Raw genomic sequence first — 25758 nt, 5'->3', positions numbered from 1 at the left:
AGAGCCAACTGAAACACATAAGAGCTTGTTGGGGGGAAGGGAGGGGTGGCATTCTCCACTGCTTCAGGCTTAAGGCAGATAAACATTTGCATATCTAACAGCTACACCAGCTCGACTCACCCAGCTCACAGTAAAAAGCCCACTGAACGATGTTGCTACCTGCCAGTGTTGTCCTATGGGGATCCGCCTCCAGTTTTCAAAAACAGACCGATCAAAACGAGCCCCTATTACTCTCTCACATGTATACTTGCACATGTGTTTACATTCATTAAAATATGTCATTCCTTCTGTTTCACACACATAGCCTTGCACACATTCACATCACAGGCACATACATTCTCCCCCCACATGCACAAAATCTAAATCTGGAAACAATATTATACACATTTCCCCAGTGAGCTTCAGATTTCAACAGCTGCCATTATATTGGGTGTTTGTTTGGATTAGCAGTTTGACTGACTCCATTTTGCAATTCATGCAATCAGTGTCTTGCAATATTTGTGTTTTCTTTCAAGTTTTTTTTTTGTTAGTTACACCTTACAGCTGTGTTCTACAAAGCATACATTGTGTCTGAAATGTACCTGAATAATTTTTTATGTACAATTTTTCTAATTATCCATCGCTGCCCATATGCTTGCAGGACTGCACAACTGATGAGGACTCATTTGTTGTTTAAGAAAATATATTTGCATGATGATAAAGATTATGCATATGACCTATTTTTTACTCCATAGCACAGATAATATTCAAATCTTGGCTTGCAAGAGACTTTCCTTCCTTTCTTTCATCTCACAGGAAATTGTTTTTGTAAATGCATGAATGCAAACAACAGAGGAATCTGTGTTTGTCTTGTGAACCCAGGACTTGCTTGTTTATTCTTTATTGGATTTTAACAGCAGATGATATACTTACTTTTGATTCATAAAAAAACCAAACAACAGAATTTAATTTCATGCTGGTCATTGCTCAAGGCTTGAAATTTTAAAGAATGGAAAACTGAGAAAACAGAGCACTTCCTGGATTGGACATCTGCTCTTTACACAGGAAATACTCCCCCAAACCAGAGGCCCTGGTCCCCTGGCTCCTTGTGCCTCTTTCACTCTCTTTCACTCCTGCACTCAGTGGTTTCACATTTTTCACTCCCACAAAATATTCTCTCTCCCTCTCATTTTCACCTCTAATTTTCATTATACAATATATGACATTCATAGCAAAATATGTTTATAATACAATTGGTATAGCTTATAAAACAATTGCCAAATGTGGCATTGATACAAAGTCAATATAATTCTGATGCATCATTGATAAAAACAAGTAATAACATCATACATAATTACATACATATTGTATATACATGTGTAGAAACAACCAGCCAAATTCAATCATTACACACAATCACAGTTATCCTTTGTTGGAGTTTTCTGTTCTACTGTGGAAAGAAAGGCTCTGTAATATACTTTTCACAGAATATATTTGTGTCAGTCACTTGTTCATTGGCCACCCCAGGGAGCTGAGAAGGATATGGGTGGAAATGTTGATCCTTCCTGGGATTTTTGACTCACATTCATTGGAACCCGTATTCTGAAGTCCTGCTCAGAGGCTTTGTAAGAGCAGGTCAATTTTGTCAATAAAGAAGGATAAAGCTCTGACTGTAGCATCTCCCTTCCTGTTATAGTCTGGGTGAAGTTCATTACATTGGCATCCAGGACATATGGTATGCTTCCCCTTTGCTCAGACTTTAGCCTACAAGGCTTATTCCTTCTCAGTCATGCTGTCGTTCACTTGTTTTTCTACCCTCTTCAACTTATATTGCATAACTATTTAATTAAATTCAGATTAATATTAAAGCAATATGAAAGGATTTTTTGTTAAGTCGGTGAGTTCCCTTTACTGTTAGCCCTGTTACTTGTAGTTACTGTTAGGATTTTCATGGATCAGAGGTCTCTTGTTGCTTGCGTCTCCATTCTTTGACTTTTATAACATTTAGTTTGCTAGCTACACAATTGAATGTGTACATTTGAACATATTTGCTTTGGTATATATATGACTAAAAGACTTCAGTCTGCAGGCATTTGAAATGAGAAGGTATGCTGATGACAAAGAAGTAAATAATATTATGTGGTAAGTGTGCACCCTGAAGAATATATTTTTGTCATAATTTTTCACAAAATCCGTTTTTCTCTTCTGTTTTTCCTTCTTCAATTTAGCGTCATGGGTTGACGTAGAAACATAGAAATGAACAGATTGCACTTTTTAAGAGGGCTGCTACATTCTTGATCTTTGAAGTAATATGCAGAAGATGACACCAGCCCCTTACAAAAGAGGCAAGAATGTCCTAATTGAAACCATGTGTGCTGCTGAATTGCAAACGCAGTGATAACCACACAGTCTGAAAAAGAGTAGCCAAGCCCTTTACTGTGGCCATGCAATATCCTCTTAAACGGCTAGCACACACTGGCTTGTGCAGTAAGAGTGACAGAAGCTAATTTGCATTATATGCTGGAAAAGCCAGCAAGAAGGTGGCAAGCATTCTTTAGAACAGCTCCTCCAGCTTTCTATATTTTGTAGTTCTCCTACGTCCCAGTTACTCAAATCGCGGTCCTTGAGGGCGGAGAACTGCTTGTTTTCCACCCTACCTTACATGCTAGTCAGGTGTGAAGAGAGCCTGGCCAATCAGTAGCACTAATTGTTCAGTTAATTACCTGGGAGAAAAGAAAAACAGGGTATCCATGATATTTGAGTATCAATGCACAGTCTTTGCATAATCATACTTCATGTTGTTTGCTTGAAGTATTCAGATTCCTTTTTATTAGAAGAATAGCCAATTTGTTTGTGTTTTAGCATGAAGTCCAGATTATGAAAGGTGGAATTCTGGGATATCTAGGGTGTCTAACCTGTCAGTCATATTTGAGATGTAGATAAATGAGCTCATAGGATTTGTCATTTTTAGTGAAGCAATTTATCTGGGATTGTGATGAGTTGGACAGCACTTAAACATGGTGTGATTAATAAAAAAACTGTAGTGTCGTACAAAAAAAAACAATTTTATACTCTGTAAACACTTATTCCTGCTACTCCCTTTCAATGATCCATTTATGAAAAGGTGTGAATACTAACACCAAGCAGTTATTTAACAATCAGATATACAATCCATATGTAGGCATATGCATCAGTTTAATTATCATAATAATGCAACCATTCATACATCTCAAATGATTGACACTGCATTTAACAATCAGGTTACAAACAAACTGTTTGCCTGGGAGTCCACACATATTTTATCCATTTTTACATGATTCTTATATCTTGTTTTACCACGCCAGTCTCTTTGTCTTTTACTAATTGCCTTTATATGTTTTATGTATTTATTTTATTATGAAGCTGCAATTGGTACAAAAAATTGCTACACAAACTTATTATGTACTCATTGCCCACTCTTGACCCTAGTCATCCCTCATTAGCAAACTACAGTTATTCTGGTGATAGATTTGATCATGACAGCATCTGCCTTTATAATATCTGAACATTAGTGGGGCACTGAGTTAAATCAATATATATGGCTTTACCATTGTTTAGGATTATGCCACACATGTCTGCAAAATATTACAGTTTTTTGGTTACACTCATAAAAGTGAGTTTCACATGCTTATTTCTGGTCAGTGACATTTTCAAATAACCTATCCTTGTGTACACTGCCATTTGCAGGACATAACATAATGCCTTGTTTGTTGCATCCAATTGTATCAATACAGGCTGTTCCTAGTCGTCAGAGTTTAACAAACCCATCATCTTTAACTTCATGAAGCATGAATGCACATGTACAAACACGTGTATATGTGCACCATTAATGCGTGATTACTTTGCACTGCTTCTATAACTGTTTCCTCATGCATATAAACATGTTTTCACAGTGCCACATATGATGTGTCTAGTCACATCCTCAGAGACATCACACACACTGCTACACCCAACTTAACAAAATATTGACCAAAATATGAACTCATTCAAAATGAGGGTTCCATAAAAGGTATTCTGACACTCCAGAAAGATCTATATGGCCTAGACTGATAGGGTTCCTGCGATTTAGCCATTAGCCACTGTAGTGATGCAAATGGGAAAACAGTGCACCTGTGACTTTCATTAGATGCATCCCATTACACATTGTCGCTGTTGGTTCTATATACTGCTTAAAACAATGTTGTTTTTATTATACACGCTGCCTTGCTGCTTGGCTGCTTACTTAGTTTGAATGTGTCCATTTACATCACATTTTAGGTGCTTAGCTGATGCGTTTATCCAGAGTGACTCACAATGAGTGCGAAAAAAGGCTTAAATTCATAAATCACCAATGTCCCAGGTAGCATTTAATGAGAGTGCAATAGTTGAGCCATAACACCCCGGTGATAGGTACACATGTTTTTACTTGAGTTAACATGTGGAAGGGAGGGTGGGAGGTAGGAGAATATAGGGTAGAGAGGGGGGGAATAGGGGGGCAGTGTAGTGTAATGGTTACAGAAGTGGTGGGCTGGTAACCTAAAGGTTAAGGTTTCAGTTCCCAGGCAGGACATTGTTGTTGTATCCTTGAGCAAGAAACATCAGCTGTATAATTGTATCCTATGTAAAATGCAAAAAGGTTGTGTAAGTTGCTGTGGATAAAGGTGAAGTTGCTGTGAATAAAGGTGTCTGCTAAATGCCTGTGATGTAATGGGAATCAGTATTACACACACACACACACACACATACACACAGCTGGGATAATCATCCACTTCCATATATAGTACTACTCATCTGGCCTGGCTTCCTCAGAAAAGTCTTAAAAAAGGTGTACTTCGACCCCTTCATCTATCCTGCCTGCCTCACCAACATCACCTCAACGACTCGTTTCACCACAAACAACCCCCAAAAACATGCTCTACCTCTGTATCATCATCACCACACACATGTCCTACCTCCATAACATCATCACCAGTGTCATCACTATTACAGTTTTCACCCACTCACATTATATCAGTCCTCACATTCCCTTACCTGATCATCATTACCTCCCACGTGACTTTCAAAGACCTTGAAACTCAGGCTTTAGCTCAAGCCGAATAAAATGTATGAATCCATCTAAATTCAACATTACAACAAGCCCATAGAAGATCGCGCACCACCCATCTCTGCCTCACTTCCTTAATACTACCTTTGATCCTACATTTTGCACAAAAACTCTTCAAGCAGGTTCTCAAAACTGTTATTTAGTGCGCAAACGATTTATGAGTATTGCACATTTCCTACAGAAGAACCACCATGACACATTAGGAATACACAGTACCATCCATTTACAATGTAGATTTTCCCCATCTTAAGCGAATGGCCAGTTGAGCCAGATGTGCTGACAGCTAAGTCATTCCATAGGAGTCTTTGGATGTATAGTTCTATGAGCAACACCATAGTTGTGACATAGTGAGCAAAGGTCTGGACATCCAGGTGATGTTCATCAGACACGCACATGTGGCCTTCATCTCAGAGGCAGACTGGAACAAGCAGGTCCAACACTGTCCAGAGGGTCAGAAGCAGAACATCAGCCATCCACACTCAGCACTGATTAATTAGGTTTCTTCAGGGAATGCCTGTTTTGGATGGGAGGGGGGGTTCCAAAAATATTTTGAATAACAATAACTGACAGAATAGATATACAATCCCATCCTCAAAGCCAAGCCATGGAAGAACACCAATGTGGCACATCTACCTTACATTTGTTAATTTATTATTGACTTTTTATTCTCATTTTTTCTTCCTCCTATTTGTAATGATCTTTGCCAGCTGTAAGGCTCATCAATACAATATATGGCACCAACTCTGCTGCCATACCACCATGCACTCTGGTATGTACCCAGGTCCTACTGAAGGGCAGGAACTAAGCAAGTGTGGGCTTGGTTAGATATGAGAAAGCTAAGTTGCAGCTGGAAGCGGTGTTGGTGGGCCAGTAGGGACCGTCTTCCCTCTGGTCAAATAAACGCAATGCCCCAGGGGACACTATACTATAGGAAATGTTGCCTTTTGGATGCAATGTTAAAACAGTCCTGGCTATGTCCAAATCAGCCTCTTAAATATTGTGCACTTTTTAGTGTGTATTTTTAGTACGCGATGGGCAATAGGCAAGCTATATCCTTGGTACCAAAATCTGGAATTCCCAGTTGCAAATACCTGTCTCACACAGTTGCAACATTCTCCATCAAAAAACTCCCCCAAAAAAAGAGAACAGAAGACCTGCTGGTGATCAATGAGGTTGGATGTTACCTGCTGACTGAAGCCCTCTCTCCAGCCATAGAAAGCCGAATAAAATGCAACATGTATCTTAACAAAATGGTTCTCACTGAAGAATCACATTTTAAGGAAATAGCATAATCTCCCAAAGCCTGTGTGACTTTCAGGACCTTGGACAGCTGTGGCCTCGCCTACAGGTAAACACACCTGGAACTGATTATAATCAGCACAGGTGTTGCTTACTGCAGTTTTTACGAGCTGCATTCTGCTGTGCCTTTTGAGAGAGTTCTCTGGATCCATGTTAAATGTATGTCTTAGTTTACCAGTTGTTTGTGTGTGTTTTGTGTTTGATGTGTTTGGTTATTCATATTCAATTTTTCTGAAGCACAGAAGTGGGAATAATAAGTTTTTTTATGCTTCACTCAAAGAGCACTTTTCATAAAGTAAGCCTTGGCCTATTTACCATCTCCTATTCTTGTCTTGACAAATCTGCTCACCATTCAGCATGGTAGCCGTTCCCATCACCATGCCACACACCTATTATCGTTTTCCTATTCAAATTGACGTAGAATAGAGGATATTCTCTTCCACAAGGAATTCATATTTGTCCTGAAAATACAACATTTTCTCTCCTGGAAATAGATGCACATTGTATGGTTGCATGAGGATATACTGTACAATTTCAAATAGGTGAATCTCAGAATTCTTTTGGCGGGTCATGTTAAATTAACTCTCTGAATATTTTACTGTGTATGTGCAACCTTTTCACCAGTTAAAGTATGCATAACAGGTACTGAAAATGTGATGCATTCAATAGTATATAACACACAGGCATCTTTAACCCTAAATAGGTATAGCCAGCCTACACAGGTACACTCTTATAATGGTTTTCTCTAAGCAGGGATCGATAGCAGCAACAGAGATAAAGTATGGCCAGCACTGATGACCCCACTTCATGCCACAACTGTCATTATACAGTATGAGCCACTCTGATTACATAAACCCTCTGTGAGGGCCTTGAATTCCTGAAAAAAAAATTCTAAAATGCTGTCAGTTTTTCTCTGCTTGCTGATGTGGAGTGTAAGAATATGAGCAGAAATAGGCCAACTTTCACTTCATTGGAAATTAACAATAAGAAAACATTTTCACTGCTGGGTATCGTATAACTTCAACGCAAACTGACCAAAGACATGAACAGTACATAGCTGCTGAACCAGTCATTTTAACATGTCAATAAATTGTTTTACAATGGCCAGGCCATTATTACTGAATACATAAGAAACCTCAGTAAAATTGAAACTCTTTACACTGATTAGGAAATTAGTAATTGGGCAAACTATTGGAATGTTTTATAAATGGAAATTATGTAAGGATGTGGTGATGTGAGTTCAGTTTCTGTAATAATTACATAACCCTCAGTCCTCCTCTGAACATGGGCGTGAGCTCAACATATTTTTGCCACAACAGGAATAAAGGACTTAGAGACGACCCTTTACGGAACACCTCTACTAAACCCTGAGAAACAGTAGGAAGGACACAGTGACTTTTATTAGCCATTTCCTGCATATGTGGCTTTGGATGCCAAAGGCAGGTGGGGCCTCTTCAATTCAGTGTGGTATTGCACAGCCCAGCCCAGTTCACAGCCAAGCTACGTGACCAAGTAGCCCAAAGTGGTAGAAGAAAATAAGGATTGCCATGTAATGTATTTCCGCTTTACAGGAACCCTCCAAAAGAATATGTCGCATGTCAACATATTTTATACAGCAAAGAAACATTAAAAAATAAACAAACTGGTGTGAAAATGGCTTTGAATATTCTGATGAATAACACATTTGATTTGGCAAGTGAGTTTGTCTTGGAAAGACCAAATTTAAGAAGATATGTCATCCATCCAGACAGAGCTCTCTCTGAGTCATGCAATAGTGAACATGTAGACCTGTGAACAATTGGAGAAAAATAAATAAGCTGAGGGTTGTCAACATATTTTTATTTTTAAAAACAAACAAATAGCAATAATAGGTAAACCATTAGCAAAAGTGTGGATCCAAATGCTCTTGTATGAAGGGAGATCAGAAGGGGGCTAAGCCCGACTCCAGGGGAGTTCCAGATCAGAGAGCGTGTGCAGTAAAGATAGACCACATTCCAATGACATGGCAAGAACAATGCCTGAGGTAGCCATCAAATCAGGTAAGGGCATGAAAGGAGTATCTGGACATCAACTGTGTTGCAATCTGTAGAGAGGTCAAGAAAGATCAGAAAAGAGGAAAGGGAGGATCTCCTCACAGAAATCCCTGAAAGCAGTTTAATTCCACATTCCACATAGGTTAAGGTCTGCAAGATTCTAAAGAGAAAATTTAACTGTTCAATTCAACAATTCAATACAGCATGTTCAATTATTTTTGAGAGCAAAGAAAGTTTTTTTCCTGCAAGGGATTTTTTCTTTGTCAGAGAAAAGTTATGTTGTACTACTTTCAAAGAATATTCCTCACTGCCACACCAACAAGGCCAGAAATCCATTCACTGCTCATGGGATAACCCATGGATCTACACCAAAGCTGCTTGACCAACTTACATAGACTCAAACTTCACTGTTCATATTATGTGTATAGTATGATATGGATATACTTTAAACAATAGCAGAACAACCTGAACAGAATAGAGTGAACAGGTTTGTGTTGAACAGAAGTGAACAGCTGTATATACTTACATGCATGTCACACAGCCATAGAGGTAAACACAAATAGGAGGCATGTAGGATGCCTGAGACACAGGAAAGAAGGTGTGGAAGTTAACATTTTTCCAGAATCTTTCGGCCCCCAACTACAATGACAACGCCTTTCTTATGTGAGTCAGTCAAGCGGGAGTCAATGAGGTCATAGCTGTAAGGGGGAATGAACGGGGTGACCTGTTCATGCTCAAGTTCCTGGAAGGCTTCAGCAGAGGCCATGCCTCATGCTTACATTATTCCCATGTGTATTAGGCTATAATACAGGTGGCATAGGTTCCTTTACATCCTCTATTCTCTACTCACTCAAATAAATTCCTTTATTTTGTGTAGATTTCCTTTGGACCATATCTGAAATTCTATTCAAGTTTTACTGGTTGAAGACCAGATTAAGCTGCAATGTGCTGGTTAAACAGAGAGAGCAGATTAACTTAATCAAAATTAAGAGTACATACAGTACATAGCATTTACATATTTGTTTGCAATTTTTGCTGACATTCACTTGTATTTGTTTACATCAATTACCTGTGAAGCAGTACAAAAATGTTACCTTACTTAAACCATGAAGTTTCACATGGAAATTACTGTTATGTAGGCTATTTTTCCAAAATAAAGAAATAAAGAAATAAAACAGGAAGACAATGGTTAAAATCCACAACAAATGTTGTCCATTTTAGAAACTACATTACTACATACATATCCCCCTCTGTGTACCCATAGGGTAAATTTAAAGCATTTACAATTCAGCAATCTAGATGTCCACTCCAGTTTAGAACCATGCTCTGAACAATGTGACTGTGTTTTCTGTTCTTTCATTCATACTGGCTATGGGGCTGTTAAGGCTCTAAATCCCCACAGGTTTGCCTCAGACAACCGTTCAGTAATAAATGCATGGCTGGGAGCAACATTTTAACACTCAACAGAAACCCTTTTTGGTCACATTAACTACTGGCTGAAAAGCGTTGGGGAGAGGCAAACAGGACAGAGGCTAGTATTGTGAGTCTTCCTCTGCTGCAGCAGCCCATAGATTTGCAGTAATTGGTCTGTTAGTTTTACTTACAGGAAGTTAATAATTTACTTATTTTCACTCCACACAAACAGCTGAAGGGGATTCACTGAACTGAAAGAGCTTTTACAGTGTGTATGTACCAAAAAGCTAGAGCATTCTGTTTTCGAACCCAAGCACCATAAACATACCATGAAAAATGTTGTAGACACCCTACTGCATAAATGTACATGTACATGTTATTGTTAATTATATTAATTATAGAATAAGACCCCAAAATCCCATGATCACAATATGAATGTTGTGATCTGTTGGTCTGTGTCGCTCTCCTGCATATGCAGTATGATTTGCTGGGTAAAACAAGAGAAGTAGGAACTTGTAAAAGAAGAGGGCTTTTGACTAAAAGGATGAGCCCTGAGAGAAAGTTTTAAAGATTAAACAGGCAGAAAAAGCAGATAAACATACATAGTGGTATCAATTCAGTGAGACATGATGAGGCGAAAGAGACATGCATTATAATACGCAAATGTGAACCTGCCTGACTTGGACTTATTGTTCTGGTAAACCAAGCCAGACTTAATGAAATGCAATTGTTAGCCATCAATGAGCTCAGATAAGAAAATATGTACAGGTAAAGTATGACATGTTCATTTCCAACCTACGCTGAAACTACTCCATTAATGGTCTTATTTTCACATGGAAATAATTTGTATACAAACCCTAGTTGATTAAAATAAAATAAATAAATAAATTTTTAAAAAATACAGTCTTCTCTTCATAGATATAAAAGTGAAAGCGTTTTGGTGATTTACTGTGCTCAACGTGAATTCCAACCAATCTCCTGATGCTGGATGAAATGATGTTCTCCACCACATAAAAAGATGTTCAATACACAGATGAAAATTGTACAGAAACTAGGACCGACTCGTTTAATTTATTTTATGAAAAATATACTAACTCAACGCGAAACACGTTTTCAAACTGGCACTTGCTAGACTAAGTGTACGGGACTCTGGATATATCCCATTTAATGTACCGTCATAAATCACGTGCCAGCGGCTCGTTGGCTTGTTAGCTATCCTGCTGAGGGCGGAGTGGGCTGATGACGTACAGCGAGTGGTGTCTAAACGGACTGCTCTCATACAATGAGATCGTTCAGATGACCGTGTCGGTTTTATGGAAGCGTCCACATTTTGCAGGATATAATCCATTAAATTACTTGAAAAATAGTGTTAACGTACCCACGACATATGGTACATAACAAACGGTTATTTTAAATAATACATATTTAGTGATATATATCTATGCGTGTTTGTTACCTAGCTTCTGCAAAGCCATCTGTTCATACTGTTCGTACAGCTTGCAGCAAAATAAAGCTGTTTTAGGCATCTTCCAGTGTAGGCTATTACACTAATCTCCAAGTTTCACAGCTGTTACCTATCTTTGGACTGTTTGCAGTGAACATGGACGAAGACAGTCAAGGTAAGTTGAGTGCTTGTTTATTTTACCATTCAGTTGTTATCTTTATTTTTTGTTAACAACAATTAAAATGTAGCTATTGACAGCATCATGCTTGACAAAAATACCCAAGAAAACATAGAAGTGATTTTATCAATCCAGAATTATTTATTTTAATAGTTTATTATTATTATTAGAACAAGAAAAATAAGAAGAACAGCAGCACTAGCAGTAACAGCCTACTATTATCAGTTGTCGAATGAGTAGCGGTAGCAGTGGGCTAAAATAAGCGAATACTGGCAGTTCCCGCTTGTATCGTAAATAAAATTCTGGCTTGATTAATTGCTCCAGCTAGTTTTGGAGTGAAGGTAGATGTTTTTCTCGTGTCACTGGGCACTTCCGCTTTGAGCTCAAATTGTGATGTGAAATGTATCACTTTGACATGTGTATTTCCCATGCATTAGGGTTTCATTGGCTGAGGTTTAATATTGTTAAGTTAATGCTTGGGGTATACCTCTGAATGGCAATCCTTCAGTTACACTGTAACTGTAACGATCCATGAGTGATTACCTATCCTGATGTTAATTAAAATGTTTCAGGTCCACGCTGCGTGCACCTATCTTCATAACTTTAATAGAACACATATATCGTGAATATTTCCCCTAGTTTTACTGGATATTATATATTTTTGTACTTATTGTAGTTATCTTCTATACCGTTAAAAATGTTGCACTTTATCAAACATTGCATTACGCTTCATTTGTCTGTTTAAAAAATAATACACATTTTAGATCGTATACAAAACTGGGTATGGTAATTATATTATTCGGACTCTGGAGCTTGGCAAATGCAGTAAAGAGCTGTAAAAATACACTGAAGAGTCTAGAGTAATCTAGAGTAGCCTATGCTATCGCATTGCTTAAAGGTTCCAACGCATTTGCTGCATCACCTGAAGTCCGATTAGCCTATTTAGGACAGTGGTCTGAGGCCAGAGTGGTGTTGAAATGATGCCAGTGGAGAATATGTATGGGAAATTTTCAGTAAAACTGTGGATGTGTGTTGGAAGAACCGGATAAAATACCCTGTTGCTGTCGTCTGCCTCGTTTATTTGATGTTCTTGTGTGAGGAGTATACGCAGCGATAACGCCTTGTCTTCATGCTCTAATGTTAATGGTGTGGTCACAGGTCTTATTCTGTTGGCTCAGAAATTGGAAAATGGACGAGACAAGCAATAATAACCAGCATAATAGATGGGAACTGTCGTACGTATTTTGTCAACACAATACCATGATCGTTGCCAGACTGAACAGTTGAACTATTTGCACCACCTAGTCTGAACTAGACTACTAACGCATGTGTTGTTCAGCAGTTTAGTACGAGATTCATAGCTGGACTAATACATTCTATTATTTCTTCCAAGAATGTAGGCTACGATATTTTACGGTTGAGTCTGTTTTCATGTCAGTTGTCAACAGGGTCATAGCATAGGCCTAATCTACATGGAAAATTTTGTTTCCTCACAGGTCATAAATGTGGTGAAAATGTAGCCTAATAATGTATTACGAAAAGCAAGAATGATGAATCTGTGTATTTATGTAGGACAGGCTAAACTGCATCTCGGCAGTGTGTATATTTTTCCACTCAGCCATTCCTAACCCGTTGTAGCGTTAACCCTTTTCATGCTCTATATAATTTTCAGGCATCGCATTGGCATACGGTTAAATTGTAGGCTACATTCTTAACTTCATTCATCCGTTAACAACCTCACTGTTCATTTAGTTTTAATAGTTGCACATGGGCAAATTGACGTTCATTTAGTTCGCGCAGGTTTACACAGTAAAATTTCGTCGTTAAAGGTTAAGAAAGGCATGTTTGTGATGTCTAACTATAAATTGTGTGTCACATTCCCACAAGCAAGACCCCTCCCTCTAGTTAGGGTGTTGATCGCCTACAGATAAAACTAGTGAAAGCGTATTAAACACGAAAGATAGATTTTGTGTAATGCAGATGCTACACACCTATGCATAATAACTACGATATATACCTAAACAAGATGTAAATATTACAGGTTTTTCAACTATTTAAATATATCTTGTACAAAGATAAGACATAGTTTCATTCAGACTGTGTATTAAGTTAATCTCTTTGCTGTCACATTTTCAAAATGGTAACACAGTTAAATGATTGCCTAAGGCAGTCTATAATGTAAATCCAGATCTTTACAGTAGGATTTGTGTGAGAGGGTATGGGTGTTGCTGAACTGAATGCATTGCCTGGACTTGCTTTTAATGCAGTAACTGTGTATGATTGAGTTGCAAAATTTATGGATGTATTCAAACAGCATCAGAAGCAGACATATTGTAAATTGTCATCTTCCAGATCATTTGAAGATGGACATTACCCTTACATTTTTCCTGTATTTACAGCAGGGCACAATGTGTTGGATGTGATTTAATTACACTGTTGTCTGTATACTCTCTGGCGTGATTGTGACCACCTGTAATTGTTTTGGATGGTAGGCCAAGGTTCTGTTTTAAGAACCATTTTCCTTCTTAGGCTATTCCTCCCTGTGTTTAATTAAGAGCAAATGTTAACCAGAGAAAGCAGGCAAGTGTGTGGGGCATTTAATATGTTGGAGAAATATGCCGGTCTCTCCCACAGAGACCACTTCACTCAAAGGTGACCCTATGGGCCACCTTTATAAATAACCTTCACTGAAACTAGATTGTCATTTTGGCTGTAAAGTCAATGGTGTTTATTTATATGATTCTTACATTGTTGGTGGAGGGCACAGAAATTTATTTGTACTTTGAAAAATGTGACTGAGCACATCAGCATAGATAGGCATGTGGTCTTGTGATGCTAAATGGAAAGGTTTGATGCAGAGTTCAGTGTAGAAATATGTAAAGCTACATCATGTGGAACCTGTCTTTTCATCTAGACTTGACCATTGACTTTGCAGAGACAGCTGATGGGGTATTGTCATTTGCACCTGTGTAACCAAGACAGAATTTAAGGTCTCGGTGTGAAGTAACACTCTGATGTGTTTGGCCTTTACTGCTGATGGTTTCACACATTTGGAGTTGCCACCCAGTGGTCCTGGTGATGACCGCTCTTAGACTGGTCACTCCTGACTGGCATCTCTTGTTTTACATGTATAAGTTGCACAGCGATGATGTTGGCCAGTGACAGGGCCAGTTCTGTAATGTGAGGACTGTGAATATGAATGAACAGGCAAAGAGGCTGCCTCATGGAGCTCCTTCTCTGTGTGGTCCCTTGTGTTGTGTTTGATGTGTCTCGCTGGGCCCGCTGCAGCAGTCAAAGCCTTCACAGCTGTATGCAATGTGAGTGTAGGCAGCTGATGTTGCTGGTGCTGCTTGTTTGGATGGGAAGAAAAGTTGTGGAGAAAAGAAGAAATAAAAGAAATAAGAACAACAGAGTGGATGGTGGTCACACTTCTGTCATCCAACTTGCATGGTCCAGTGAAGATAGCAATTCTGCTCACAAAATCTTTGCCTTCAGCAGTCTCTCTTTCCCCATCAACCCTCATGTTTTTTCATGGTATTTCTTGATGTGGTTAAATGCGTAGGTAATACTGTAGCAATGCATTATGTTTTTCAAAATCAGTGCATTCAGAGAGTGGAATAAAGGACATCCAAACCCTGATAATTCATTAAGAGAATCAGCTATGTACCAATGTGAACTACTTTGCAGATTCTGCTTCAATCTTGCCCTGAAACCAAAAGCAGCCTTCTGTGTCAAGTAGCCATTGAGCATATGGTCAAAAGTTGGGGCATAATTTGTTCTGCTTCACTTGTTCACTTGCTAATGGCACAGAAGACAGACAAAATGTGCCATAAGTAGAATTAGATCACATTATATCTGTCAGCGAGAGCATTGCTTTGCATGCATATCAGACCATACTCTGTGTGTAGAGAAACTGGCACACCAAAAGGCATATGGATTTCATTAATCCATTTATGCTTATACATCCTCAGCAGATATACTGCCACATTTATTTTATATTAAAAACTTATCATAAATGTTTTTTCAGCACAGCTATATTTCTGGGATGGTTACATAATTGGACTGGGAAAAAGTGAAAGAAAAATACTCAGGGTCTCAGTTGTGCTTTTAAGGGTTCCTGGCAGTTGTGATTGTGTCATGGTAAGAAGATAACCTCGGTGACTTGCTTCCTTATTTTCTTTGGCATTGTTTGTTCCTTACACAAATTTGTTGCCTTTTTCTGACTGTGGGAATTACCAACTTGAAAACCTTTTCCTCCCATTCTCTGGAGGTTTGAAGTGATTGACCAGAGGGTACTGAAAGTTCTAGCTGCAATACGGTCTGATAATAATGTCCATAAAAACAGTGGTTGTTTAGTTCAGCTTGTGTGATTGTCACCAAACATGGGGGATATCTTCACAATGCCTCACTAATCAATCACAGAGCATAGAGGAACTGGAGTGAATGATGAAAGCATTTTTTATTTTCACGCTTCAGTGTGCTGAATATGTTGGTTGTTTATTCAGTCCAAGCGAAACATTTGGGGCTATGTAAAAATTGCCATCTGTGATCATTTGAACCAACACAATGTCACGGTAAAATATGCTTTTGGCAAGAACATACAGAGTAACTCATAACTCTTTCTGCGATCGGACTGTCGGGCCACTATAAAGGGAAAACCATTACGGGCTGTGATGCACGCTGTGGGCGCGGTCACTCCTGCTTTGCATTCCTGTCTCTCATTTCGCGGGCCGCTGCCTGGCACGAGGCGTTGAACAAGCAGCCATTGTCACCAAAACAGCTGTTGGGCTGCATTCCTCCCTCAGCAGGACACTGAGGGGGCACCAGCCTGTCAATACCGTCTGCAGTCAGGTCTGCCGGGGGTCACAGGGCGGCCTGCCACGGCCGCTGCCCTCCCTGAATCTGCCAGCTTTGCCGTAGCCACTAGGTGCTTTCAGTGGCACTCTTGCACTCTGCCGCCCACTCGGAGTGGTGAATCTGCCCTTGTGCTAGGCACAAAGGAGTTTCTGAAAGAAACTGACCAAAGAAAGGCTGCCCTATACTCAATACATAAATAAATGGAAGCCTTGTTAATTTCAGGGTAGGATGTTGGCCCTCTGAAGTGTAATTACAGCTGATCAAAATGCCGAATGTTGGGGGGGGGGGGGGGGGGGGGGGGTTGATTAAGTTCTTACAGCCATTATTAGGCATTCCTCTTGAAATAATATTGTTATTTAGGGACTTAAACTGAGATTGAGAAGATGTAGATAGGGATTTTGTTAATTTTGCCAAGTAAGATTATGGATTCTTGCTGTAGTTTTTGGCTATAGAGGGTTCACACTAAATGCTGAGACAGCTTTTGATGAGAGCCGAATCATCAGGCAGCCAAGGGTTGGCTATGGAGGAGCCTGAAATGGCAGCTGTACTCAGGAATAGTCTGGATACTACACATGGAATTGATTTGTGGGAATGCTGTGGACGCCCCCAAGATGTTTTCTTTTCCTTGGAAGGGGGTGCTTGAGATGCACGATTGGCAGTGATGACGAAGGCTAACTGTTAGCTTTCTGCCCCAGAGAAGCCAAAGCCTGAGTCCCTTAACTGACTGCACAAGCCAAAAAGAGAATCCTGACCAGCTTGATTTGGCTTGAACATGCATTAAAAAATATAATTGAAAATCAGCTTAATGAAATCGGATTCTGACCAACCATGCAAGGGGTTTGGGAGATTTTAGAAGGTGCAAGCAAAATGTGGGGTTATTTTTTTTTCTCAGAACAGGAATGGTGATTTTGCTGTGGAAATCTGTGGAGTTCCCAGCACTGTGGTGAAAAGCCCCTAAAGCTTTGGATCAGCCTCTCACAGTGTTTCCATTCCCCCAGTTCAAGGATTTGTTCTGGGCAGGTTTTCGGAAAGGGAAGACTACATAGATGGGAGGAAAAGGCAGGGAACCATTATGTAAGTGCTCACCAATTGTTAAATCTGCTGAAGAGGCAGGAAGTGTGTGTATCCTTATTACAGGGACATTCTGTCTCCCGCATGAAAGCAAGTCTTTTATTCCTCACTGATAGGTGGCATTTTTCTGGGGCATTTGTGCTCTTTACCAATAGTAAGCGGGGCTGGCATTTGGATGTATTATTGTTGGACATAAGAAAGTAAATGTTAGGTTTTTCAGTGAATATGGCTGCTGTTGCTGGGGAGATTACACTGATACAGGTGCATGGAGATAGATGTGTGGTGACTGAGTACTTCAGTGGAGGAGGGAAGGATGGGCACCTCACCCCTCCCACACATACTCATGCATGTACATACATACACGCACACACACACACTTAATCAGGAAATATTACTGGGAAAAAACTTTTTGACATTTTTCGCAATTTAATATACTTTATATAAATATGCATGAGTTTGTACCATTTAGTCAAGAAAAATAAAACATCAGCAATTGGGTTAACAAACAATAATATTCAAAAAATGTTTTTCATAACTGAATAGTTGAAGTGACATGCTGCTTACATTTTACAGAAAGACATGTCAAGGAATGTTGAATCGCCTTATTAGTATGAAAGGCATTTATATATTGGAATCATTTATATATCTAACTAGCACAGGAGGAACATTGACCGAATGTATGGAATTCCAGGAAATGTCAGACCTCCTTCCCAAAGTATGTCCCACCCTTTCCTATTTCTAAACAAAATTAGATGCACTCGTCTAACTATATAGTGGCTAGAGATATCCTCAGATAAATCTGAATGACATTATGTGTTTTCGCTAAAGTTGTATAACTCTAATGATTATTTGTAAAGATAATTATAGTGCAGTCACAGAGAACTAACGCAATATCTGTCCAGATTTCCATTGATCATACTGCAGACATCACAAGTTTGTCTCTTAATCCCTAACTGCACTGATGTCTTCTTGACAACACACAATTAATAAATAAATGATTTATTAATATATAATAGTGTGTATTAATAAATATATATTTAATGTACAATTATTTGAAAAGTAAAATATAGCCTAACAAACTTTTACATTGATAAAATTAACCAGTATGAAATGAAAGCCAATGCATCAAACATAATTCATTCCAGATACATTTTAAAAGACATACATTTTAAAATCATTTGATCTATCAGAGGCTCCTTTAGGGTTTGATTCCTGTAGATTTCGCTCTTTCTTTTCCCATCAGAATAGCATGTGGCAGGCATTCATGGCAAAGCATGCAGAGTTTACTGTTGGGTGGTTCGTCAGAGGAACAGCCCATGTGAATCACCGATCATGCAAACCCGGATGCGTCAGTCACATTGTATCCAGCGCTAAAGTAGGTTAGCGGTGAGGGGACTGCGTGCAGCTGCACAGGTCCCTCACTTCCTCTCTGACAGTCCGGGATGAGATTGTGGATAATCGCAGTGGGAGTGTGCAGGGATTACAGCCAGCTGTCAGCTCATTCCACATGCATAAAACTGGGTGAAATCAAGTTGAAGGGATTGAGGACAGTCAGTAGATTATGGGTTTGAGGGTCTCCATCACTTGTTGTCACTTTCTAATCTGGAGAGTAGAGCAAAAACAAGCAGCACATTTCAGAATATTATTAGGCTGACGCAGAGAGGAGGGCCCATAACAATTATTTTATCAGTGAAAAATGAATTTATTGTGTCCTCTGATATAACAAGGAGGTATATAAGAGGCTTAGAAACCTCCCTGGATATACCAAGATGTAACATCAGATGTAAACCTAAAAGCCCTGTTTTTATGGTGCAAATCTTTGAAGTCTTCATGCAACATGGATTTCGAGTGAATGGGGAGAGCATGTCAATTGTTCTGGTTGCAAGGTATGACATAAAATACAGAATTTTGTGCGCTGGAGCTTGCTGGCATGAGGCTATTTATATGCTGAGTTTATGACTGCCTTCTCCTCTGACACATCTTTCCTGCCACTGACACAAAGCCTGCCCTCCGTCTGCAGTAAAATCCCTTTTGCAACGGCACAAGCGCATAAAGTTGCACTAAGCACTGCTACTTATGTCAAAGCTCATAATTGTATGTGGCAAAGAATATCAAAAATGTAGCAAAAATGTAAAAGACAAAAAATGGCCTGATTTTGCACTGTCAAAATGAAATTTCAGTTCCCTGAAAATGCTGTCTTGTGATTGATGTCCCAGCAAGGAATTGGCCTTTCTTCTCTCAGGGTCTCATACCCTGTCATACTCTTCTCATTTTCCATAGAAAACTGCTGGTCATGAGTCACTGTCTCTCAAGCACGAGCATGGTAGTCATCACTATCACCATCTAAACAGGGTCCAGCATTATTGTTATACGGAAGGATTTAACAATACTTGAACAGCGTCTCTTAAAGTGAATGAGACATGAGGGCAGTTGGAGTAGGCAGAATGATGGGAGGCAGAGCTTGTGTGGCTGTTGTTTGTTTTGGCCACCTGCTAGCTCTGAAGTAGGGGGGCTCTGAAGTTGTTAATGAGGGCGTCTGGGCCACACAGGGATTTCCCTCGGGAGGGGTTTTGTGGAATTCCATCTCTCTATCTCTTTTCATCATTGCTTTCTCATTACTTAAAAACATAGGATGCCTTGCATATTTGTTGTCTTATTTTTTAGAGGTGAGTAATAGTGTACTCTTGTGAGTCATGTTGCTGCTGCAGATTTTGTGTGATGTGTGCTCCCTGCAAAGGTTTTAGTAGGATATCCTAAATTTCAAAGGGCTTTTTTTTTGGGATGTCATTTTATCTGGAAGCAGTTGGTGGTACTGCTCTTCCTAGCCAAATTTGCATTTTCATGAAGAATCACCACAGAGATAATCCTTGACAGTTTAGCAAGGTTCAGAGAGCTTTGGGGATATGCTGTAGGATCATATAATACTGGCATGGAGTTAATTTTGGACTTTCATCTCAGTGGGGTTTCACAAACAGGGGAATGCACCCTTTCCAGCTGAAGAGTTTCACTGTGCTTCCTTTGGTTCTGCATACTCTGTATTAAGCCTATTATCAATAAGCCACTTTATCATCTCAGAAGGTATACTTTCACAAGGTGGTGATAAATGGGTTATATTGTTACCACATTTGGTATGCAATTTTGGCTTCCCAGATCTGATTAAATTTCAACTTGTTTATCCTTTGATTGGACAGGCTGCTCATAGGGACAGTATGCATCAACAGAATACCGATGTCCAATGCACATAAAATGTTTAGGTGGCTTTTTTCTCATTAGTCATTAAAGCTAAACTGACAGATCTGTCAGTTTAGAGATTGTGAGATTGAGATTGTGTACAGCTCTTTCAGATGCTGATATCAGCTCTGTAATAGTTTACTTCCTGGCCCTAATAGGTAAGATAGTGTTCCTGCAAGTCTGCCTTGTTTTAAAAAAGTAGATCAGGCAGGTTGGCTTCCTTTTGCATGTGGTATATTTACATGTATTTACTTATCTTTGCATTTTTAATGCGTTCAGTGCACTCCTCTCCCCCCCCCCGAGAGAGGAACATTTTAAGGAACTTCTAGAGCTTGAATTTTCAGATGGTTTGCAGCTCACTCTGCTAAAAAAGGCATGCTAAATAAAGGCAGGTTTGTTTTTTTAGCCTGTAGTTTCTTATTTTTTGAGGAACTTGATCACCTGTCATGGTAGCTGGACTGTAACTTTGTTCCATGGTAGTGCCTTTTGACTGGAGTGAATTAACGGTGGGGATTGCTACACAGCTGCACTCGACAGTGTGCAGTATTCAGACGCACTCTGCATTGACTCTGTAGGTAAAGAGGAGGAATGCATGCATTGTTGGTTTTAAAAACCGATTTCAGTATCGAAGGCCTTTGCTTTTACTATGGTATAATTCCTGATCTTCAAACTGGTGTGTTTAAGCTGATTATTGAGCATGGGTGATATGAAGTAAATAGACTGATGCTATTTTTCTGAGGCAAAGTTTCTGTGTGTGTGTGTGATTGTGTGTGTACGTGCATGCGTGGGGGGTGGGGTTAACACAGCTCTGCAGATGAGTGAACAGAGGGATGGCCTAAGTGCTGTGGAGATGGTCAGTTTTGCTCTCGCTTCATCTTCTCTGCCCAGATTGTGCTGGCGGTTCAGTTAAAGCATAATAACACTTGGGGGAGTGTGCACTGTATTAAGAGGTGTGCTAAGCACTACAAACAGGGTGGTGTGCAAAGATAAAGAGAACTCCCCACTCTCATTTACCCATGAATAAGCAACTGGAACTGTTCTTTTTTCAATTTTGCTTTTGCTCATAAAAACAAGAAAGAATGAAAGGTATCAGAGTTTGGCACAAGCTACAGTTTATCCCTCAAGAGCACTGGCTGGAGAAGATAAAAATAGCTCTGCCACTGGCGTTAATCTGTTTGTTTCAAGTACAGTGAGACATGGTTCCATATCATAAAGCATGAAGCAAGGCACAACATTGATTTCCCGAATGGATCGAAGAGGGCTGCAGTGGATTGAAATTGCAATATAATTTGTAGAGCCTTATTAATGTCCACTATCATAAAACAAACATTGTTGCTGTAGCTCTTTCCTGAGCCTGTGTTCTCCACATACAGCCTTCCCATCAGGCCTTAATCACTGAATGGTGAACAGGGCCAGTAGAGGACCAGGGATTTACAGACTACCATGAGGATCATGCCCCTAGACATCCTGACTGCTCAGCCACCAGGCCTCTCAGTATGTGGCGCTCATGCAGAGTTCCTAGCTTAGATATCACACTCACAGCTGATAGCAAGCTTGAGTGCACCCAGCTGTGTTTCCAGCAATGTTTTACAGCTTAACTGATAACAGATTAGGACTTCTGAAGAAGGCCATTTGCATGATACCTTGTGTCGACTGGAATTTTAATTTTAATTTATAATTTAACAAATAAAACCGCACAGGCTTAGTTTTTTAAATCATCTAGGCATTGGTGCACCCATTTTCCAAGGTCTAAAATTCTCCTTACTTATAAAATACAAAATTCAATCCAATGGTATGATTGAATTCATTACAGTTTTTAGTTTGGTGTGAAGTGGCTGTTCAACTATATTTTCCCAGTATAAATAAGAAACTGTCAATACAGATTCAAATAATCAACATTGTAGTAAAACGTTCACTCATGGTCTTTGCTGTTGTGAAAAAAAAACAAATATGATATGATAAATAATGTAGAAGCAGAATCTTTTGGGGATGGTAGAAAAACTCCCCTGGTCAAGCCTCCGTGATAAAATACTGTGCTTCAGTTTGGAGTCAGGGAACCGATAATGAGGAACTAATCATGAGATAATAAGGAATTAAGAACAAAAAAAAAAACATTATCACCAAAATTGCTCACTGATGGACAGCAAAAAATGTGTCATTTATATTAAGTGTTCCTTTTCCTTTGAAGGTGCAATTATATTACAGCATGATGTGTAAATGTGCGGTCCATTCGGCTTTTAAAAATTGTACATATAATAATGTGGTGCCTCTTCCTTTGTAAATGTTCCATGGAACTTTAATTGTAATGGGGAAAAATACTGGTTAAAAACCAGTCTCTTATCTCTGTTAAAATCACAATTATCTCTCTTTGTTATGATTAAAAAGGTTTGTTGTGCAGTGCACAATGGTAATGCTATCACATTAGAGACAATTAAATAAAAAGGAATCGGCTACTGGCAGCAATCCTGACTAAAACTGGGCATCTCTTTTAATCATGAAACACAGGTCCAGGATTATTATCAGGTTAAAGATAAGTCCTGATTCTGCCTGCCCTGCTGTAGCTCACTGGTTGCCATTGGTGACAGCTCAGTGAAGGTTACTGGGGGGTCTCAGGGCCTATTGCAATGACAGTGCAAGGGATACTCTCCATAGTATGGTTTCTTCTGCTGTCTTTTACTGTGCTGACTCCACACTGCTTCTTGTTCACTGAGATTACTACAGCTGCAATACTGTACATTACACGCGATGCTCTGAATGCCAGTCTGCGAGCCAGGGTGGGTTTATTTTCGTTAACGTACTTCAAAATCATTTGCTAGAAAAATTGTTGGTTATTATACTTACTTTAACTTTGTTTAAGTGCTGTTTCTTGAATTATATAGCCCCATTTCAGAACATAGGAGTCGTCCAGCCATATAGATTTATTTAGGTTATTCATGAGATACTTCCATATAGTATATAGGGCCGTAGAGCAGGGTGAATCATGGGAAAATCTTCTCGGAGCTTCACCTGAATCATCAATGTTCTGCACTAAGTAAATATTTAATGAAATCTCATTAATGTTTGAGTGCTTGAATAGAGAATGGCTTCTTTAACATTTAACGTGTGTTCAGCAAGTTTGAAAAGAGCAGTCATCTCACAGCAGTGTTATTCGGTCACTGTGTTCATTGATACTAAAGTGTGAATGAGAACTCAAAAACAGAGCTTGCTTTGTAAGCAAAATTACTCCGATAAGTGCTGTTCACGTGATGTACTGAAGGCAGGCTGGAGCAGGTGGAGTGGCTTCTGTGAGGAATACAGGTCCTTCCTGCATGAGTACTGCGTTTCACACTCAGCTAATGTGTGTAGTTCTGTCAGTGAGTCTGTCAAGGAAGCCTCTGAGCAGGGCAACAAATCTAGCTTGACCCACGTCCCATCAAAATCAGTAACTTCTCCCAGAAATGCTGAAGAATTAGGAATTTTAAGAAAACCTGAAGTTTTACTTATTTCAGTTTGGAAGCAGCCTTCTTTTCCTCGGCCTGTCAAACAGCCACCAGAATGCCCGAGAGGGAAACTGACAGAACTGTAGTGCAATGCAGGGACAGTCAGCTATTCTCAGTGCACCCTGCTTGTAGAAACAAAGCACCACTCCGAGCCAGTGCAGCATCAGTGAAAATGATATGACAGTAGGAAAAAGCTAAAATGATGCCAGCTGGAAAACTGTAAAACATTTTAAAGTCAGGGGACGCAGACATGTTTGTTTGCAGTTCACAGTACAATTTTTCAAAATAGAAACACTGTCATCTATATTGAGTAAAGTAGAAAAAAGTGCGCAATGCTCTTGCATATGCTTACACATGGTCATTGTAGCAACTAAGGTGAACTGTGCTACGTAACATTGTTATTGTAACATGCAACCCCACCCAACTGACTTTGTGTCTGCATCCTGTCCATTGTAATAAAGTGCCTATAGTAGAGCAGGAAATCCTTCACAGCATAGCTCATTAGCTGTACTTGTTGTATTTTTGTTATATCCAAGAAACTAATGTCACATAAACTAATGGACTTATGTAGGCCTGTCTTTTCTAAAATAAATGACAGTGAATTATCATTTTCAGTTTGCACTTCTGTCCTGAACAGAGGCAAACAGAATTTAGACACAAATGTGAGGGTTGTCACAAACAGATAACTAAGTGCTGTCCTTATCCCTGACAGAGGCTTAGACAGAGAGATGTGGGGAGGGATATAGATAGTAGGCACCAGGCAAAACAATGTTTGATTCTTAATCAAAATACAATAATTCCCAAAAAATCTATGAAGCCCTTCCAAAATAGAATCATCTGTGGCATGAAAAGTGGACAGATTTAAAAGTATATATTCTATAGTATTAGAGCCCGATTGCTCTGTGTTTACTGAACACCATTTGGACCGCAGTTCTCCTCAGGAGCCCTCGGGCTATTGTCGAATTGGTGCTCTGTACATATAGGAGAAATGCTGGACAGATTTGCTTTTCATATGCTTTGCGCCAGCAGTGATAGAAATAAGTAAATAAAATAGAAAAAAATTGATATAAATAGAAATAAATCAATTTATAGTCTTCTCTGATTCATAGATGTGTGTGAGCCCAATTTCAGTTTTTTCACTCATATGTGACAGTTTGGATGTTTTTATAGCAGTGTGAACAACAACAGTGACATGGAGCAACAAAAGCCATCAGTTCAAGTTTGTACTACACCTATGGAAATAAATTGGATCCATAACCATGGGACTGCATGCAAATCTTGCATGGATGCTCAATTAAACCCTCGAGCAGAAGGGCATACCCCACAAAATGGAAGTTGCACAGGCAAAGTCATTTTTATGTCAGTCCATGTGAGAGGTAAACGTGAGCATAATTCTGCATTGGCAGTACTGCTGGAGAACATGGAGGACAGCAATAAAAATGAATATGAACATCACATTTTCTCATAAAATGATCCACATTTAGTGTATGGGGAGGGTTCCGGGAGAGGTTGGCTTATTCGAACCGGTGGACAGGTTCAGCTCCCATTCCATTCAAACCATGTTTAATGCATTAAAACTGAGCTTCCACAATGATCAAAATATCAAGTGTTTCACATTCCTGTCAGTGTGCTTGCAAACACACAGAAGGGAT

At 39.4% G+C, this 25758-nt stretch overlaps 1 protein-coding gene across 2 annotated transcripts in view; it reads left to right on the top strand.

Annotated features, from left to right (window-relative positions):
- Nucleotides 1-11091: 11091 nt before the first annotated feature.
- cyth3a (cytohesin 3a) overlaps nt 11092-25758 on the top strand; it is a 33559-nt gene continuing 18892 nt past the window's right edge. For both annotated transcript variants that reach the window (XR_004764054.1, XM_035405775.1), the window contains exon 1: nt 11092-11465. Coding sequence is in view for 1 of the 2 variants with exons in the window: in XM_035405775.1 (XP_035261666.1) it covers nt 11447-11465 (19 nt within the window). In the remaining variant the exon portion in view is untranslated. The remainder of the gene's footprint in view (nt 11466-25758) is intronic.

This window comes from Anguilla anguilla, chromosome 2, assembly GCF_013347855.1.
Source record: "Anguilla anguilla isolate fAngAng1 chromosome 2, fAngAng1.pri, whole genome shotgun sequence".
Classification (NCBI taxonomy): domain Eukaryota; kingdom Metazoa; phylum Chordata; class Actinopteri; order Anguilliformes; family Anguillidae; genus Anguilla; species Anguilla anguilla.
The sequence above is the reverse complement of the archived record's forward strand: the minus strand, read 5'-3'. Positions and strand labels throughout refer to the sequence as shown.